The sequence below is a fragment of the Brachyhypopomus gauderio genome, chromosome 16 (assembly GCF_052324685.1).
Source record: "Brachyhypopomus gauderio isolate BG-103 chromosome 16, BGAUD_0.2, whole genome shotgun sequence".
NCBI classification, from domain to species: Eukaryota; Metazoa; Chordata; class Actinopteri; order Gymnotiformes; family Hypopomidae; genus Brachyhypopomus; species Brachyhypopomus gauderio.
The window spans coordinates 17,537,384-17,557,383 of record NC_135226.1 but is presented as its reverse complement, the minus strand read 5'-3'; the positions used below and the strand labels follow the sequence as shown (position 1 = coordinate 17,557,383).

Below are 20,000 nucleotides of genomic sequence, written 5' to 3'. Positions count from 1 at the left end.
CTCACATGTAACTCACACACACACACTGCGCCTCACACACACTCTGCCCCTCACACACTCTGCGCCTCACACACACTGAGCCTCACTGAGGGGTCCTGTGAGTACACTGGCAGTGAGGTGGGCTAGAGAAGATATGGAGCCTGTCAAAATATCAACTCTGGTCTATCATCACAGAACAGCCTGTAGGGAATCTCTCCCTCACTCTTCTGTTCTCTCCCTCCCTCTCTCTCTCTCTCTCTCTCTCTCTCTCATGCTCATGGTCTCTCCCTCCCACTCTCCTGCTCCCTCTTTCTCTGTCTCTGTCTGTCTCCCTCCCTCCTCATGTTCCTGCCCTCCCTCTGTCTGTCTCTCTCTCTCTCTCTCTCTCTCTCTCTCTCTCTCTCCCTCTCTCTCATTCTCACTCAGACACTCACATTCACAACCTTCAGGGACACAGTTGATATTTAATCAAGACTTCTGCTGGTTCTGCTTCTGAGACTCCTACAGCAGCACACCAGAGAGACTGGGACACAGTGTGTGTGTGTGTGTGTGTGTGTGTGTGTGTGTGTGTGTGTGTGTGTGTGTGTGTGTGTGTGTGTGTGTGTGTGTGTGCGCGCGCCTGCGTGTGCCTGCATGCGGGCGTGTGTGTGCATGCGTGTGTGTCAGATGCTGCTGTAAGATCGGCGTGCATAATGATGCTGGGAAGTGTGTGTGTGTGTGTGTGTGTGTGTAGACGCTAGACTTGTGCAAAGAACATGTGTTCTCTGTAGGTAGTGTTGCTGGTGTGTTGTGTGATCTTGTATCTGTCTGCTTTGGTATAGGAGTGACTCAGAAATCTGATGACTCATTCAAGCCTGCTACAAATTCCAAATTAGGGCATTTGCGAGTAAGACATACACACACACACACACACACACACACACACACACACACATAGAGACATACTCCATGATGTGGTGAAGCTGTTCAGCAGGTAAAGGAACAGCTGCATGGCTAATTTAGCGCATTTCCACGTGCGCTAACTGTTTGCTAACCTTGATGTGACCAAGGCAGATGTTTGGTCTGCAGAGAGTCCAACCCCGCTGGTTACCAAGCAAACGTCTGTGTGAGGTATGGTCTGGTCTCTCTGAGCATCCTCCTGCTCTGGGCTCGTTTGAAGCTGTCTGTCGCGGCCCTCTTAAAGGGCCAGAGACGCTCGTTTGGACAGGGATGCGGAGTGGACACTGATGGAGGTTAACCGCACAGCAAATTGCTCAGTATTGACAACCTCTGCACACAACACATGGTCCTCCTCCTCTCTCTCTCTCTTCCTCCCCCTCTCTCTCTCCCCCTCCCTCTCTCTCTTGTTCTCTCTCTCTCTCTCTCTCTCTCTCTCGCTCTCTCTCTCTTCCTCCCCCTCTCTCTCTCTTTCTCTCCCTTCCTCTCTCTCCCTCTCTCTCTCTATCCCTCTCTCTCTCTCTCTCGTGGTGTGTGTGGTGCTCTTTCTGATCAGGTGCCAGCAGGCAGGCTGAAGGTGCTTGTTTCTCAGCATTTGGTGCAGTGCTAATTGATTGACTTCATCAGTGCTGTCATGTGAGTGTGTGTGTGTGTGTGTGTGTGTGTGTGTGTGAGAGAGAGAGAGAGAGAGAGGTTGGGGGCTTCGGGGGTACTGGTGCATTCCAGTTGTGGAGTCTGCCATAGACATTGCTGTCTAGACCTGCTCTGTTGGTTTTGACAGAACCACTAATCACATTAAATAATCAATCAGTTACTGAGACTGAGATCAATTAAACACTACTAAACAGAGAAGAAATAAGAGAGACTGTCTTTGTGAGTCTGTGCATGTGTATGTGCAGCTGTTTAATTAGAGGCAAGCAGGTAGGCTCAAGGGGTTTTGTTTCTGAAAACTTGGTGCAGTGTTAATTGATTGACTTCATCAGCACTGCTGTGTGTGTGTGTGTGTGTGTGTGTGTGTGTGTGTGTGTGTGTGGTGTTAGCTGCAAGGGCCCAGGGCTTGGGATCACCCCCCGCATGCTGTCCCCCGAGTCTGATCTCTGCACAGTCAGGAACAGCAAGCTGTCCTCCAAGTCTGATCTCTGCATAGTCAGGAACAGCATGTTGTCCCCCGAGTCTGATCTCTGCTCCATCAGGAACAGCATGCTCTCCCCCAAGTCTGATCTCTGCTTAGTGAGGAACAGCATGTTGTCCCCTGAGTCTGATCTCTGCTCCATCAGGAACAGCATGCTCTCCCCCAAGTCTGATCTCTGCACAGTGAGGAACAGCATGTTGTCCCCCGAGTCTGATCTCTGCTCAGTCAGGAACAGCATAATGTTCCCAGAGTCTGATCTCTGCTCTGTCAGGAACAGCATGATGTTCCCCAAGTCTGATCTCTGCTCAGTCAGGAACAGCATGATGTTCCCCGAGTCTGATCTCTGCTTAGTCAGGAACAGTATAATGTTCCCAGAGTCTGATCTCTGCTCCGTCAGGAACAGCATGATGTTCCCCGAGTCTGATCTCTGCTCAGTCAGGAACAGCATGATGTTCCCCGAGTCTGATCTCTGTGCAGTCAGGAACAGCATGTTGTCCCCCGAGTCTGATCTCTGCTCAGTCAGGAACAGCATGATGTTCCCCGAGTCTGATCTCTGCTCAGTCAGGAACAGCATGATGTTCCCTGAGTCTGATCTCTGCTCAAACAGGAACAGCATGCCCTGAAGGCTCCTAGCCTGATCACTTATGTGCCTCCAGAAGCAGAATGCCCTAAAGGCTCTGATGCTGATGTGTCCTGAAGGGCAGGACTGACTGCCCCTCTGGCTGATCTGAGCCCTTGGCCAGATTGAGAAGCTCATAGCTGAGGTTGCCTAAGGCTATTCAGTTTTAACTACAGAAGGTTGATGTTCATAGACTCAAGATTGCCCTCCCTTATCTTTTATCCACACACACACACACACACACACACACACACACACACACACACACACACACACACACACACACACACACACACACACACACACACACCTTGACTCTGCTCTTCCTCATTAGCCATATGCTTCTTGATGACTTGTCAGGTGAGCAAGTCCTTCCTTCCTGTCTTCCCTGAGTGTGTGTGTGTGTGTGTGTGTGTGTGTGTGGAAAGAGAGAATGGGGCTTGATCACATACTGATTACCTACCCAAGGTTTGCTGGGTTTGATTTGAGCTCTTCTGGAGTCATTACTCTTCTGGAGTTCTTAACGCGTTACAGTGCACGTGAGGCAGGATTCCTGGCCTGAGTGGCCTCTGGTTCACTACTGCTTTACACAGTACAGGTTGTGTCTATCCGTGTGCACGTACACGTGTGTGCACGTGTGTGTTGGCACATGAATGTGATGTGAAGTGACTTGTGTTGTGCAAAATCTAAAGATAAAGGGAAAAAATGGTAGTGAAGCAGATTATTTTTGAAGTTGAGAAATGGAACGTGTGAATCGCAAGCTGTCAAGTAGCGGGGTGGGGTGTGTGTGTGTGTGTGTGTGTGTGTGTGTGTGTGTGTGTTGGGGGGGCTGCATGAGCAGGTGTGTGTTTTTAAGGAAGGCTAAGGGTTCGAATGGCGTCCTACCCTCTTTAGTGTGTGTACACTGGATGTGTTATGGTGTTAATTGGACAGATATAAATCAGACCTGCTAGTCGGCCTGTCTGTCACTATCATTCTCACACATATGTAAGTGTCAAAAGAGCACTCGCACACACACACACACACACACACGCAAGCACGCACGCACGCACACACACACACACACGCATACGCACACGCACACACACACACACACACACACACACACACACACACACACACACACACACACACACACACACACACACACACACACACACACACCCTTTCCTACCACAGCAGTGTTTTTAAGAGATCAGCTTATCAGTTTAGTTATGTCATCATTGCTGGCTTTTCATTAGTTGATTATATTCATATTATATACCAATCTATGTGTAATATGTTCATGAACATTTCTGCATTTGTGCATTATGAATAAACTGAGTTGCATTGTGTCTGTTAAAGCAGAGGTTGTGAATTGATTGGCTGGTCTGGTTATGTGTGGACTGGTCTGGTTATGTGTCCACAGGGATGTGTTGACCTGCACTGGGATGTGTTGACCTGCACTGGGTTGTGTTGACCTGCACTGGGTTGTGTTGACCTGCACTGGGTTGTGTTGACCTGCACTGGGTTGTGTTGACCTCCACTGGGATGTGTTGACCTCCACTGGGATGTGTTGACCTGCACTGGGTTGTGTTGACCTCCACTGGGTTGTGTTGACCTCCACTGGGTTGTGTTGACCTGACCTGGGTTGTGTTGACCTCCACTGGGTTGTGTTGACCTATACTGGAATATGTTGACCTGCACTGGGATGTGTTGACCTCCACTGGGATGTGTTGACCTGCACTGGGTTGTGTTGACCTGCACTGGGTTGTGTTGACCTCCACTGGGATGTGTTGACCTCCACTGGGTTGTGTTGACCTCCACTGGGTTGTGTTGACCTATACTGGGATATGTTGACCTGCACTGGGTTGTGTTGACCTGCACTGGGTTGTGTTGACCTCCACTGGGTTGTGTTGACCTATACTGGGATATGTTGACCTGCACTGGGATGTGTTGACCTATACTGGGATGTGTTGACCTCCACTGGGATGTGTTGACCTGCACTGGGATGTGTTGACCTCCACTGGGTTGTGTTGACCTATACTGGGATGTGTTGACCTCCACTGGGTTGTGTTGACCTATACTGGGATGTGTTGACCTCCACTGGGTTGTGTTGACCTATACTGGGATGTGTTGACCTGCACTGGGATGTGTTGACCTATACTGGGTTGTGTTGACCTGCACTGGGTTGTGTTGACCTATACTGGGTTGTGTTGACCTATACTGGGATATGTTGACCTGCACTGGGATGTGTTGACCTATACTGGGATGTGTTGACCTCCACTGGGATGTGTTGACCTCCACTGGGTTGTGTTGACCTATACTGGGATGTGTTGACCTATACTGGGTTGTGTTGACCTCCACTGGGTTGTGTTGACCTATACTGGGATGTGTTGACCTCCACTGGGTTGTGTTGACCTATACTGGGATGTGTTGACCTCCACTGGGTTGTGTTGACCTATACTGGGATGTGTTGACCTATACTGGGATGTGTTGACCTATACTGGGTTGTGTTGACCTATACTGGGATGTGTTGACCTCCACTGGGTTGTGTTGACCTCCACTGGGTTGTGTTGACCTATACTGGGATGTGTTGACCTATACTGGGATGTGTTGACCTCCACTGGGTTGTGTTGACCTATACTGGGATGTGTTGACCTCCACTGGGTTGTGTTGACCTATACTGGGATGTGTTGACCTATACTGGGTTGTGTTGACCTCCACTGGGTTGTGTTGACCTATACTGGGATGTGTTGACCTATACTGGGTTGTGTTGACCTATACTGGGATGTGTTGACCTATACTGGGTTGTGTTGACCTATACTGGGATGAGGTGGGATGGGGGTTCCATCCTTTCTTCCTTTGTTCTATCGCTTGTCTCCTGGTGAACGTAGAGCTGACAATGAAACAATGCCAGTTTAAACCGCTTCATGAATAAGCGAAGGCTCATATAGGCGTGGCCTCGATATGTAAATGAGCTGCATAGATCTTTTTTTCCATGACTCCTCCCTCCGCCTTTCTGTCTGTAAGTGCCCGTTTGCTGTAGGGATGTAGCTGAAGCGGCCGGTGTCAGTTGGCACGGAGGCAGTCGAGTGTCTCTGAAGTGCCTGTCAGCATCTGAGCATATTTCAGCCCGGCGTGTATGTGTAAATATCTGTTGTAAGGCGTGTTTGCTTGAGAAGGGAATAACTAACTTTAGTACTGGAAATACTTGGAGATGGAAGTGTGTGTGTGTGTGTGTGTGTGTGTGTGTGTGTGTGTGACTAAACTGCTGACCTCAGGCCTCTTTTTAAATCATCAGCAGTTTTAGTATTTCACTCCTGAATCGTTTGCTTCATTTCCCAAGAGATGACCAAATCTCAGCAGTCCACCATGAATGATCACAGGTGTTTAGTAATGACACTACGAGATAACTAATTTCGCTGAACTTTAATCTCTCTACTTTAAAATGTCCACTGCATAGTGTCTGTGGGTGCGTGCGTGTCATCACAACTACAGAACCGGACCAGCCTCTCCCAATCCACACGTGTTCTGGTGTGCTTGTGTACACGACTGTGACACCATGTGAACACGTGTTTGATGCTTCATTAGTATATTGGGTGGATGGGTTGAGTTGTATTGTTTACTTAAGTGACCTCTCTGACCTTTCCAAGTTGTGGCCCCACCCCCCCCCCACTAACAGACCCCAATCACCTCACAGACTTGTTCTGCAAAGAGGAGGTTGTCATGGTTACGAGCGGCGGACAGATTCACAGCCCCCGCTACCCAAACGCATACCCCAGAAACCTCCTGCTGTCATGGAAACTGGTCTCCCCCCCGCACACACGCATCCTGCTGGAGTTTGACAGACAGTTTGGACTGGAGGAACCGGAGAACCACGTGTGTAGGTGAGGAGGGCCAAGCACTGGGTGGGTGTGTGGGTGTGTGTGTGAGTGGGTGTGTGTGTGAGTGGGTGGGTGAGTGAGTGGGTGGGTGAGTGAGTGGGTGGGTGTGTGTGTGAGTGGGTGGGTGAGTGAGTGGGTGGGTGAGTGAGTGGGTGGGTGAGTGTGTGAGTGGGTGAGTGTGTGAGTGGGTGGGTGAGTGGGTGAGTGTGTGAGTGGGTGGGTGAGTGAGTGGGTGAGTGGGTGAGTGAGTGGGTGTGTGTGTGAGTGGGTGTGTGTGTGAGTGGGTGGGTGAGTGGGTGGGTGGGTGAGTGTGTGAGTGGGTGGGTGGGTGTGTGTGGGTGTGTGTGAGTGGGTGGGTGGGTGAGTGTGTGAGTGGGTGTGTGTGTGAGTGGGTGTGTGTGTGAGTGGGTGTGTGTGTGAGTGGGTGGGTGGGTGAGTGTGTGAGTGGGTGAGTGTGTGAGTGGGTGTGTGTGTGAGTGGGTGTGTGTGTGAGTGGGTGGGTGAGTGGGTGGGTGGGTGGGTGTGTGTGGGTGTGTGAGTGGGTGGGTGGGTGTGTGTGTGAGTGGGTGGGTGGGTGAGTGTGTGTGTGGGTGTGTGAGTGGGTGGGTGGGTGAGTATTTGTGTGTGTGGGTGGATGGGTGTGTGAGTGGGTGTGTGAGTGTGAGAGTGGGTGGGTGAGTGGGTGGGTGGGTGAGTGTGTGTGTGTGGGTGTGTGAGTGGGTGGGTAGGTGAGTATTTGTGTGTGTGGGTGGGTGGGTGGATGTGAGAGTGGGTGGGTGAGTGGGTGGGTGTGTGAGTGGGTGTGAGTGTGAGAGTGGGTGGGTGTGTGAGTGGGTGTGTGTGTGGGTGGGTGGGTGTGTGAGTGGGTGTGTGTGTGTGTGCATGAGAGTGGGTGAATGAGTGGGTGGGTGTGTGTGTGTGTGTGAGTGTGTGGGTCTGTGAGTGTGTGGGTGGGTGAGTGGGTGTGTGAGTGGGTGGGTGAGTGGGTGGGTGTGTGTGTGGGTGGGTAGTGGGTGTATGTGTGGGGGGGTAGTGGGTGGATGTGTGTGGGGGGGGGGGGGGGGGGGGGGTAGTGGGTGGATGTGTGGGGGGGGTAGTGGGTGTATGTGAGGGGTAGTGGGTAGGGTGACCAGATTCCAATTTACCAGATGTGGGACAAACTATGTTTGTGTGGGACAATGTGGGACACCAATGCATCGAGATAAAATAGTGTGTAATTTATTTTTTTTAATAATAAATTAAACATCTCTATTCTGCCCCTTTAGCACATAAAACTGTGTGGGGGGGTAGTGGGTGGATGTGGGGGGTAGTGGGTGGATGTGTGGGTGGGGTAGTGGGTGGATGTGTGGGGGGTAGTGAGTGTATGTGTGGGGGGGTAGCGGGTGTATGTGTGGGGGGGTAGTGGGTGTATGTGTGGGGGGGTAGTGGGTGTATGTGTGGGGGGGTAGCGGGTGTATGTGTGGGGGGGGTAGCGGGTGTATGTGTGGGGGGGGTAGTGGGTGGATGTGTGGGGGGGGTAGTGGGTGTATGTGTGGGGGGGTAGTGGGTGGATCTGTGGGGGGGTAGTGGGTGTATGTGTGGGTGGGTAGTGGGTGTATGTGTGGGTGGGTAGTGGGTGTATGTGTGGGGGGGGTAGTGGGTGTATGTGTGGGGGGTAGTGGGTGTATGTGTGGGTGGGTAGTGGGTGTATGTGTGGGGGGGTAGTGGGTGGATGTGGGGGGGGTAGTGGGTGTATGTGGGGGGGTAGTGGGTGTATGTGTGGGGGGGTAGTGGGTGGATGTGTGGGGGGGTAGTGGGTGTATGTGTGGGGGGGGGGGGTAGTGGGTGTATGTGTGGGGGGGGTAGTGGGTGTATGTGTGGGGGGGTAGTGGGTGGATGTGTGGAGGGGTAGTGGGTGGATGTGTGGGGGGTAGTGGGTGGGTGTGTGGGGGGGCAGTGGGTGGATGTGTGGGGGGGTAGTGGGTGTATGTGTGGGGGGGTAGTGGGTGTATGTGTGGGGGGGTAGCGGGTGTATGTGTGGGGGGGTAGTGGGTGGATGTGTGGGGGGGGTAGTGGGTGGATGTGTGGGGGGGTAGCGGGTGTATGTGTGGGGGGGGGTAGTGGGTGTATGTGTGGGGGGGGTAGCGGGTGTATGTGTGGGGGGGTAGTGGGTGGATGTGTGGGGGGGTAGTGGGTGGACGTGTGGGGGGTAGTGGGTGTATGTGTGGGGGGGTAGTGGGTGGATGTGTGGGGGGGGTAGTGGGTGGATGTGTGGGGGGGTAGTGGGTGGATCTGTGGGGGGTATTGGGTGTATGTGTGGGGGGGGTAGTGGGTGTATGTGTGGGGGGGTAGTGGGTGGATGTGTGGGGGGGTAGTGGTGTGGACGTGTGGGGGGTAGTGGGTGTATGTGTGGGGGGGTAGTGGGTGGATGTGTGGGGGGTAGTGGGTGGATGTGTGGGGGGGTAGTGGGTGGATCTGTGGGGGGTATTGGGTGTATGTGTGGGGGGGTAGTGGGTGTATGTGTGGGGGGGGTAGTGGGTGGATGTGTGGGGGAGGGTAGTGGGTGGATCTGTGGGGGGGTAGTGGGTGGATGTGTGGGGGGGTAGTGGGTGTATGTGTGGGGGGGGTAGTGGGTGGATCTGTGGGGGGGTAGTGGGTGGATGTGTGGGGGGGGTAGTGGGTGGATGTTTGGGGGGGTAATGGGTGGATGTGTGGGTTGCTAAGTAGGTGGATGGACAGGCATCGGTTTCATCTTTGTGCAGGGTTGGGTGATTTTAACATTAGGTGTGTGTGTGTGTGTGTGTGTGTGTGTGTGTGTGTGTGTGTGTGTGTGTGTGTGTGTGTGTAGATATGACTTTGTGGAGGTGGAGGACATACTGGAGAGCAGCAGTATAATCTGGGGTCGCTGGTGTGGAAAACAGGTCCCCAGTCCCATCACCTCCAAAACCAACCACATGAAAATCACCTTCAAGTCGGACGACTTCTTCGTGGCCAAGCCGGGCTTTAAGCTCTGCTACCAGCTCTTGGTAAGTTCCTCTAAGTAATGTGACCTCATCAGCTCATTGAGTATCTCTGTGTGATGACGCTGACCTTTGACCCTGAGCATGGTGGACCCTGGCTGCAGTAGTTAACCCCCTGCACTACAGCACACGTCAGTCTTTTGCCAGTGCAAGTCTCCAGTCTCCAGAGTGTGTGTGTGGACGGGGGTGAGTGTGTGTGAGTGTGTGTGTGTGTTTGTGTGTGATATCACCTTGGCAGGTGTTCAGGACTCGAGCAAATGTGTCTGTTCCAGTGATCTTCTGCACCTCCCTGTGTCTCTTCTGGTGGTTAATAGTAGATGTTAATAGTAGATGTTAATAGTAGATGGTCAGATAGTGGATTCTACTCACATCTTTTTTTTTATCATGAAATTGTACACGTTTCACGTTCACTCTGAGTTTAAACCCCCCTCTAAAGGTTGTGATGCAACTATAAAAGGGGATGAAGGAAAGCAAAGATTAAGCAGGATTACTGAGCAAGTCTTCATGCAGTGCTGCGTGAAGCTTTGTGGGCCACCCAAACATGGTCATTGTTTTTAAAAAGAAATACAATCTTATAAAATGAATTTCAAAATCTCAATTTGTAAAGCGGAGTTTCTGTAATCGCAAATGAGAGTCTCACATACGATTTTGGGGATTTTTGCCCACACCTCCTTGCAGAGGTTGGAGGGGCGTGTGTCGTATACCGCCCACATCAGATCTTACCACGATTTCTACGACATCGAGGTCCAAAGACCTGGGCCACATCCGGCCCAGCGGGCCACATCCGGCTCGTTGTGCATCCCTGTCCGGCCCGCGAGAGGCCAATCATAAATTAAACAAATATCTATGTCGTGCGTGCAATACAACTGTGACGCTTTTATTTTGAAAGCGCTACGTTTGTGTTAATTCCATGTGGACGTACCTGCGTGTGTGTGTGTGAGCTGTGCGAGAAACACTGTAGGTGATCAGCGACAAGTTAAGGCTGAATTTATACTTTCGTTGCGAACGTTGCACCTTGCGCGAACCTCCGCAAACGGCGGAAAATTTACGTGACGAATTTTGAAAAGTGCTGGAATTTAGGCTAAAGTACTTGAAAATGCTTGAAATTGTAACTGTATTTTGATTCACAACAAATAGCTGACTGAATAGGGGGGTATTCCAGAAAGCGGGTAAGTAAACTCAGAGTTAACGAAAGCTCAGGTTTTCCGTTCCAGAAACCGAGCTTAGAGAGAACCTGAGTCAGCTGGAAAATATTGAAATGGACCTTGAAAGTGCCGTAGAAGTGCTTTAAAGCTAGGTTTATGCCAGGTTTATACTTGACGCGGCGCGAGCGGCGCGAGGGGCGCGAGGGTCCGCGCGGCGAAAATTATGTAATCGCGGAGGCGGAGGGCCTCATGCGCTGTTGATTCGCAAGGTTGTGCACCTCTCGAATTTTGTAACTTCGTGCGTGCGCCGCGCTTCAGCGCAATGAACAAAGTCATGTTTGCAGGGTTCATACACCTTTACAAGGTGGAATATACGTCACTTTCAAGGTCCATTTCAATATTTCCCAGCACGTTAAACTTAATTAAGTTAAATATTTATACATATATTCGAAATTATCCGAAATAATTTGCTTTTTTATCACATTATTTAATTGTTATTTTCAAAACGCCCAATCTTCACGTTATCTCATGTTTCGTCCTGGAATTACAAGAGGCTCGCATTTGTTAACGTAATACAAGAAAACTGTTCATTCAGATGGTTATTTGTTGTGAAACGAAGTAGTTACAATTTCAAACATTTTCAAGTATTTAGCCTAAATTCCAGCACTTTTCAAATCTGAAACAAAAAGCAACATTAAAATTGGTCAGGTAAATGTTCCTTCCCATGTTTTTGAGGGGTGTTTCTTTATACCAACACACATCGTTTCGGAGAACACTGCACAGAATGTGACGCGGCAAGTATAAACGTCTCCGCCGTTCGCGGAAGTTTGCGTGAGGTGGGCGGAGCCACTGCGATGACGTCATTATTGTTTGTGTGGCCCTCTGACACAATTCAGGTTTCTCATGTGGCCCCTTGTAAAAATTAATTGCCCACCCCTGTCTTAAGCCATTCCTTGGTAGTTTTGCTGGAATGCTTGTTGTCTTGTTGCATAATCCATTTCCATTCCGGCTTCAACTCCCTGACTGATGGCAGGTGATTCTGCTCAAGAGTTTGTTGAGAGGCTTGAGGATTGATGCTTCCAGAAGCTTCGTTCTAGCAACTCTCCCATGAATACCATGTCTATTGATTTTTCACCTGATTCTAGATGCATGTACATTTATCCCAGCTGCTGACGGAGTGAGGTCTATAACGCTCTGGAGGTGATGTGTGAGTTGTCCTTTACCTGAATTATTATTTTTGCTTGAATTATTGCTTCTTGGTGTTTTGATGGTCGTCCACTTGTGGGCGGAGTAGCGGTGATGCTGACTGGCCTCCATTTGTAAATTATTTGTCTTACGGTGGATGTAGCTGGAATCTTGTGGGTTTCCCCAGACTGAGGGGCTGTCACCACCTTCTTCCTGATGTCCTCACATGGTCTGTTCCCTCTCAGCACTGTTGAGCTGTGTGCTTTATGCCTTGGCATGGTTTCATCTCACTTTTAGGGCGTACTCACACTAGGCACGGTTTGCTGGATCCGTGCTGGGGCCCGGTTATCCCCCCTCCCCACTCCCCCTCTGGCCTGCACTCACACTCGCTTCAGCAACCCGGCCCGAGCACGCTTACGTCATCACAACGCCGCTTTATTTGGAAAAAAAGCGCGCTCGCACAACACTATAGAGCTCATGATTCTCTTTTTATTGTATTTTTGGAGTCGTTTTGGGAGTGCAGAAACACGGTGCAAGCACAGATTTATCGATCATTTAACACAACGATTGTCTGCTAATCGCTTTGCCGCTATGACTGTTTAACGTGAGCGTCGCATCACTGATGTCATGTTTGAGTTCCAGCGAAATGAACCAATCAGACGAGGCACCAAGCGGGCCCGGGCACGGATAGCGCTCACACTAGAAGCGAACCGTGCCCGAGTCCACATGAATCGTGCCCTGGCCCACCTCTTCAAAGCGGGCCCGAGCACGGTTAACTGATCCGGGCCCGGGCACGGTTGGAGCGCTCACACTAGCCAAACGAACCGTGCTTCGGCAGGCAACCGTGCCCGGGCCCGGATCACAGACCCTAGTGTGAGTACGCCCTTAAGCATTGTGGCTCAAATCCTCTCCCAATAATGTCTCATTTGCTTGTTCTGCTTAATTGCTAAATTGAGCAGTAACGTGTTTCAAATGAGTCTTTCACCTATTTGACTTTACCAATGAGGCTGTGGTTCATTTAGTTTTGCACAGGGCTCTGATTCCACGTTTTGTGTAGTCTGCAGGCAACAAGTAAATGGAATTGGTGAACATAAACGTGACATTTAATGTACAAAAAACGGTGATGATAAAATAAGAAAATCATGGTAAAGCAACAGAAGTAACTTATTAGAAGTAACTGAATTTCCCACCCGTGGGATCAATAAAGGTTATTCAATTCAATTCAATTAACTATTCAAGAAGTTCACAAACTTTCAAGCAGCACTGTATGTGTTTGTGTTAAAATTATAATAGGTGTGAATGTGATCTCTTTGCTGTGTATGTAAGAAATATATTATTTAACCTTTTGTCAGGGTATAGTGTTAAGTTTCTTGATTAAAATAGCAAATACATCTGCCTGGATTACTATTAATACATACACACATACAGCTTCATAGTTATGGCTGACTGTCACTGTTTTTACAAATTCAATTACACTTTTCATATTTCCAGCATATATGGAAAGGTTTTAGTTTTATGTGTAATTTGTGGATGGCTGAGTATTCGGTGTGGATACTGTGTTTGAATCGTTCATTGTTGTTCCATACGTCCTTTTCCTTTTTAGTTCCAGTGTCCTGTAGGTCTGTTGTCCTGTTGATCCATTGTCCTGTTCTGTCATCCTGCTGTCCTGTTGATCCATCGTCCTGTAGTTATCTTGTCCTGTATGATGAACATACTGAGGCCCTTGCAGAGCTGAACGATGTGTTTTCCATTTCTGTTGATCACACTAGCGTCACTATCTCTGCTCGTATATCAGCTTTCTGTGATGGTGGCTGTTATATTTGCGTCACAGAGAAGGATTTGTTTAGGTACATAATTTATTTCTTCCCAAACGATAAAATAATCCTCGCCTGTTATTGAATTCAGATTGCTGCCAAACTAAACAAAGACAGCATTCTGGAAATGGCATATTTCTTTTTGAAAATCTTCTCAGTGTGTCCTTGAAATAATAAGAATTTAATTGGGGATTTATGAATTGTGCATAAATCACTATCTTTAGTCATTGTTTGGTGTGTTCATGCTGATTTTGATCCATGGGAAATTTGACCTTTGTAATTGAGGTTGTGATGGACGAGTTTTCTCATGCCACACTGACAGATCTGTTGTTTTTGTGTTTGGTTTTATAGGAGGTACAGTGAATGCTGGATAATGGTTTGAACAAAAATATTTATACCCTGTTTTCCTGCAGCATGTTATTATCTCTATTATATACATTATTTACCAAGTCTGTCTTTGTTTATTTGCAGCTAAATGTCAATGGAAATTAACATTGCACATTCGAGTGGTGCTTTAAAAGAAGAAAGAATCGAAACTCAAGCTCAGCTAAGAACTCGTGACTGATTAAGAGTGATACAGTCTTCTATCTGGTTGGAGTTTGGCTGAGTGGTTGTAGGTGGAGCTCCTCGGACACGGTGACGTAGCCCTCAGGGTGTTAGATGAGGCGTGAGCTGCCGTCGTGATCGCCTGGTGTTTCTGGAAGTGCAGGTAGCAGGATGAAGAGGAGGTTTTATTACACGTGTGAGGTTGATTAATGGCCACAGACGTGGATGAGGTTCAGGTTTGTGTTTTAATGTTGCGGGTGATCTTGGTCTGTGGCTCCACACCTCTGGGGTTGTTCATGCAGCAGCATCATAGCTGATACTGAGACTTAATCTCCTCTCTCTCTCTCTCTCTCTCTCTCTCTCTCACTATCCCTCCCTCGATCTCTCTCCCCCTCGCTCTTTCTCTCTCTCCCTCTCTATCTCTCTCCTTCTCTCCCCACCCCCCCCCCCCCCCCCCCCTCTCTCTCTCTCTCTGAGTGGTGAGTGGTGGTTGGGTTGTGCAGTGGTACTGCAGCGGCCTGATGGTCAATGCTGCGTTAACATTAATGCAGAACCCTCCGGATCCACACACTCTAGATCCACACACACTCTAGATCCACACACACTCTAGATCCACACACACTCTGGATCCACACACTCTGGATCCACACACACTCTAGATCCACACACACTCTAGATCCACACACACTAGATCCACACACACTCTAGATCCACACACACTCTAGATCCACACACACTCTAGATCCACACACACTAGATCCACACACACTCTAGATCCACACACACTCTAGATCCACACACTCTGGATCCACACACACTCTAGATCCACACACACTCTAGATCCACACACACTAGATCCACACACACTCTAGATCCACACACACTCTAGATCCTCACATTTAGATGTTCCCCCTGCTGGGTGCACTGGGATGTGTGATATTGGTGCATCTGCTGCTCCGACTCCAAACACGTCCCGGCTCCGTTTCCTGGAAGCGTGCTGGAATCACGGCGTCCCACTGAGCGTGTGGAGCATGTGGAGATGGTCCACACTCGCTTGGTCTTATTCTGGGCGTGTTTGGGCTGGTTTCTGTAGCGATGGGTGTCCAGCTCCCTTCTAATGACCTCTGACTTCACCTCATTGTGTTTGTTGCCATGGCTGCAGATTTATGGTTTGGATGTCATGTGGCAGATTGGGAAAGGGCGTGTGTGTGTGTGTGTGTGTGTGTGTGTGTAAGGGGGAGTTGGTAAGATGTTTTGGGTGTGTAGACATTTATGTTAGTGTTTGTGTTCAAGTGTGTGTGTACTGTAGTATACATAATAATGTGCATGTGGAGTGGATAGATTTTAATTTGTGTTTATTTTACTTAATTTTTTGTTTCCGGGGGGTGGGGGGGGGGGGGGGGGGGGTGAGGAGCCTTAAGAAGTGTGTTGTGGGAAGAGGAAAACGAAGACAATTAACCTGCTGAGTCATGATGACGGATAAATTGAGGAATGTCCATCTCTCTCTCTCTCTCTCTCTCTCTCTCTCTCTCTCTCTCTCTCTCTCTCTCTCAGAGTGATGTTCCTCTGGTATCTCTCACTAACTGGGAGACGGTCACAGTCTTGTCGGTAAGCAGAACCCTGCACTTCTGTGAGGGTGTGCTGACGTGTGTCTAAACATGCGCACACTACCCTCCAATAAAACACACACACTAACTTTTTTCTTAAGAAAAAAACATGTTAGAGAAAAGGGAAACACTACATTTGTGTGTGTGTGTGTGTGTGTGCGTGCGTGCGTGTGTGTATCGTAGGATGAGGCGGAGCTGGCGGTGACAGACGCCCCCCTGTCCGCGGAGGCACTGGATGACGTCATCGCGGCCTTCAGCACGGTGGAGGAGGTTCTGAAGCACCTGAACCCGTTCACCTGGCAGCAGGACCTGAACAGCATCTACACACACACACACTACTACCTACCACGCAGTTACCACCCCGACCGCAAACACAAGCGTGAGTTTCTAATACACACACACACACACACACACACACACACCACCCCGACCGCAAACACAAGCGTGAGTTTCTAACACACACACACACACATACTACTACTACCGAAACATCCTGTTTCTCTGGGAAGCAGTTACTCACCTGGGATCCTCTGAGTAGGTGGTGTGTTGACCACAGCCGCTCCGATTCTCCCGTGGCCGTGCGTCTGCTTAGCAGGTCCAGACGTAACCGTGTTCGCTCTGTGCTGCTGGTATCTGACGCCTTCCTGCTTGCTCCTGTGTCCGTTTCAGAGGTTGATGGAGCCGTGAGACCCCTCTGACATTAGTGGGCCATGGGGCTGTCGGTGTGTGTGTGTTTGTGTGTGTGCCGATTCTCAGTACACCTTCACTATGATGCCTCTAGAAGGTTCCGCAACATTAGCGTGGGAGGCTACCACCCACCCCCTGTTATCAGGCCCTTCTGGACATCAGACAACCTGCAGCGTTTGCCCTTGATGGTCGTTTTGTGCTCTGCAACAGTGGACTGGTGTACACCCTTATTCACACATGCAGTAAACCCTGTTATCTGGCCAAGAGTGTGTGAGTGTGTGTGTGTGTGTGTGTAATGTATATATACAGTATGTTTATAAGTGTGTGTATATTAAGGTTGATAATGACCAGGTTATTACTGAAAAACTACAATACATAAATCTGTATTTACTAACATACCTCGCATTGAACACTGGAACAGGCCAAGGAGATAGTGTACACATCACACTTACACACTTACCATGTGTGTGCACATCACACTTACACATGAGTGTACACATCACAATTACACACTTACACATGAGTGTACACATCACACTTACCATGTGTGAACACATCACACTTACACACTTACCATGTGTGTGTAAGCTACCTGCTTCTCCCACTACACACACACACACACACACACCAACCTTCTCCACCCACTACACACACACACACATCCACCTTCTCTTCTCACTACACACACACACATCAACCTTCTACACCTACACCCACACACACATATCCACCTTCTCTTCCCACTACACACACACACACACACACACATATCCACCTTCTCCACCCACTACACACACATCCACCTTCTCTTCCCACTACACACCCACACACACACATCCACCTTCTCCACCCACTACACACACATCCACCTTCTCTTCCCACTACACACACACACACACACACACACATCCACCTTCTCTTCCCACTACACACACACACACACACACACACACACATCCACCTTCTCTTCCCACTACACACACACACACACACACACACACACACACACACACACACACACACACACACACACACACACACACACACACACACATCCACCTTCTCCACCCACAGCCACTTGCTCCTCGAGCACCAAGTTCTATAAGAAAATTGCCACCTGTAGTCAACTGACTTATAGCTACAGCAAAAATAATAACTATTATTCTCTCTGTCTCTCCATCTCTCTCTCTCTCTCTCTCTCTCTCTCACACACACACACTCTCTCCCTTTCTCAGTTAATCTGGATCGCCTGGTCGAGGACGTGAAGCAGTACAGCTGCACTCCGCGTAACTTCTCTGTGAACCTGCGTGAGGAGCTGAAGATCACCAGCGCCGTGTTTTTCCCACGATGCCTCCTGGTGAAACGGTGCGGTGGGAACTGTGGGTGTGGCACGGACAACTGGCACTCCTGCACCTGCAGCCCCGCCAAAACTGTCAACAAACTCCACGAGGTATCCCATAATGCTCCACTGCACAACTCTCACCACAAACTGCACACCCTTGAACATCCTCAGATATCTCTGGGTACCTTCATAAACCCCCCACTGCTGTTCACTTCTGCGGCTGAGGATATGACAGACCTGCTCATAGACAGCAGTGACGCACAGAGGAGGCACCTCGAGTGGAGACGTAGCAGACGTGAACTTCTTTAGTGGCACATCATCATCTTCTCTAATGTGAGGAGATTAAACTAACTGACTGGTACAAAGGACTGTAGAGAGCTCTCACTCTCCAAACCTGTCGGCCAGCGCTTCACTTTGAGACCTCTCAACACATCATGGAGGAGCTCACTCGGTTCTGCTGTTGTTTCCAGACCTGGCTTCTTTGATAAGTCATAAGTGCGACGTGGTGACTAGCAGCGACTCGTGTTTGCAGCTGTTGTTCAAAAGGGGAGACCTACGTGTCTTTCTGTGGAAGGAAATTGTAAGACAAACTTAACAAACTGAAATGAACCAGTAATTTATCTAAATAGCAGCTCCAATTACGTTTAGCTGAAGAAGCCCACATCATTCTGAAGGCTGTGTCCACAAACGTTCTAGTGGTGTTCTGCTAGGTCAGAACCAGAAAGTGCCCAAAAAAGGCAAAGTTCTCAATGACATTTCCTAAATGTGACGTGACCGTGTCTCTGACAATGAGGAGAACTCAATGTGAGGTGCCTTCATTTTCTTCATTAGGCGTTTTACGGATTTGGCAGCACGAAAGTGACGTAAACGTAGAACCAGTCAGCAGACGCCTTCGTCCTTAAACCCAGGCTGAAGGTTCTGGACGCGTTCTGTACCGAACCGTCTCCGTCTGGCCGTGTTGCGGGAATGGCTGTGTCGTTTGACCTCTTGTGCCCTGGACATCCCCAGACACCCAAACCCATCCCGCTGAGTCATGCAGGACTAAATCCATACGTAAGCAGATCGTGCGGGACTCTGGAAGCCAGATCACAACATCCTTAGAAAAGCACTCTGCTATCTCGCACACCTCATACTCATCACATGGCAGTATCCATGATCTGGAATGTTCTCCCCTGCGAACCGTACCGGTCTGCAGCAAAACCTGCAGGACAGTTTAAAGTGCTTGGAACCCTGTAGTTGCTGGTTTTATCTTTAGCATTTAGCTTTTTTATTACTAGTGTGGTGGTGGTTAATAGGAGGGGGAGGATGAAGGCAGATCCTGCCCCCAGCGGTGGGGTTGAGGCGGGGTGACCTGCTGGATGGCTGGGGGGGGGGGAGGAAGTGCAGCAGGAGACTCCAAACAGCCCAATCCTCCTCCGTCAGCACCAGGAGGGAGGAATTCCAAACACGCCAGTGTGTGCGCGTGTTCCTGTGGTTCTTGGCGTGTGAGCCTTCACTCTCCAGAAGACCTTAGATCAGATTACACACCCGAGGCTGTTCGCAACTACTGACCTGTGTGTGTGTGTGTGTGTGTGTGTGTGTGTGTGTGTGTGTGTGTCTCTCAACAATGCTTCTGTTTTCCTGCAGAGTTGGAGTTCTCTTTCACTCTTATCAGCTGGGAACATACACTCATGCACACACTTGCACGCTAACACTCTTGTTCACGGGTCCTTATTATAAAGCTGGTTTTATCTCTGGACCCCCAGACCCCCCCCCCCCCCCCTCCGAGCACTACCACTTTCTCTCTTCTTTCTTTTTCGTCATCTTTATCTCTCGTTCACACTCCACCACTGGGATCAACCCCCCTGTCCCACGGCATCCGTTTCTCTGGAGTTTCTGAAGTTTCACACTCTGCCCCCAAAGCCCGCCCCCCCATCTTCATCTTCATCTTCATCACCATCTTCCTTGGTCAATCTGGAGCGGTCAGTGTTTCTGTGATACGTTGGGTTATCAGCAAAGGACAAGGGATGTTTGCTGAGCGCAGCCATACACACACACACACACACACAGGCACACACACACACACACACACACACACACACACACACACACACACACATACATACACATACACACACACACATACACATACACACACACACAT

At 49.5% G+C, this 20,000-nt stretch overlaps 1 protein-coding gene across 3 annotated transcripts in view; it reads left to right on the top strand.

Moving 5' to 3' along the window:
* Window positions 1–20,000, top strand: part of pdgfd (platelet derived growth factor d) — a 27,678-nt gene that overhangs the window by 5,277 nt on the left and 2,401 nt on the right. For 2 of the 3 annotated variants that reach the window (XR_013121662.1, XM_076976809.1), the window contains exons 2-6: window positions 6,331–6,535; window positions 9,360–9,537; window positions 15,776–15,829; window positions 16,012–16,207; window positions 17,751–17,965. Coding sequence is in view for 2 of the 3 variants with exons in the window: in XM_076976809.1 (XP_076832924.1) it covers window positions 6,331–6,535; window positions 9,360–9,537; window positions 15,776–15,829; window positions 16,012–16,207; window positions 17,751–17,965 (848 nt within the window). In the remaining variant the exon portion in view is untranslated. The remainder of the gene's footprint in view (window positions 1–6,330; window positions 6,536–9,359; window positions 9,538–15,775; window positions 15,830–16,011; window positions 16,208–17,750; window positions 17,966–20,000) is intronic. The other variant, XM_076976810.1, reaches the window with a different exon arrangement.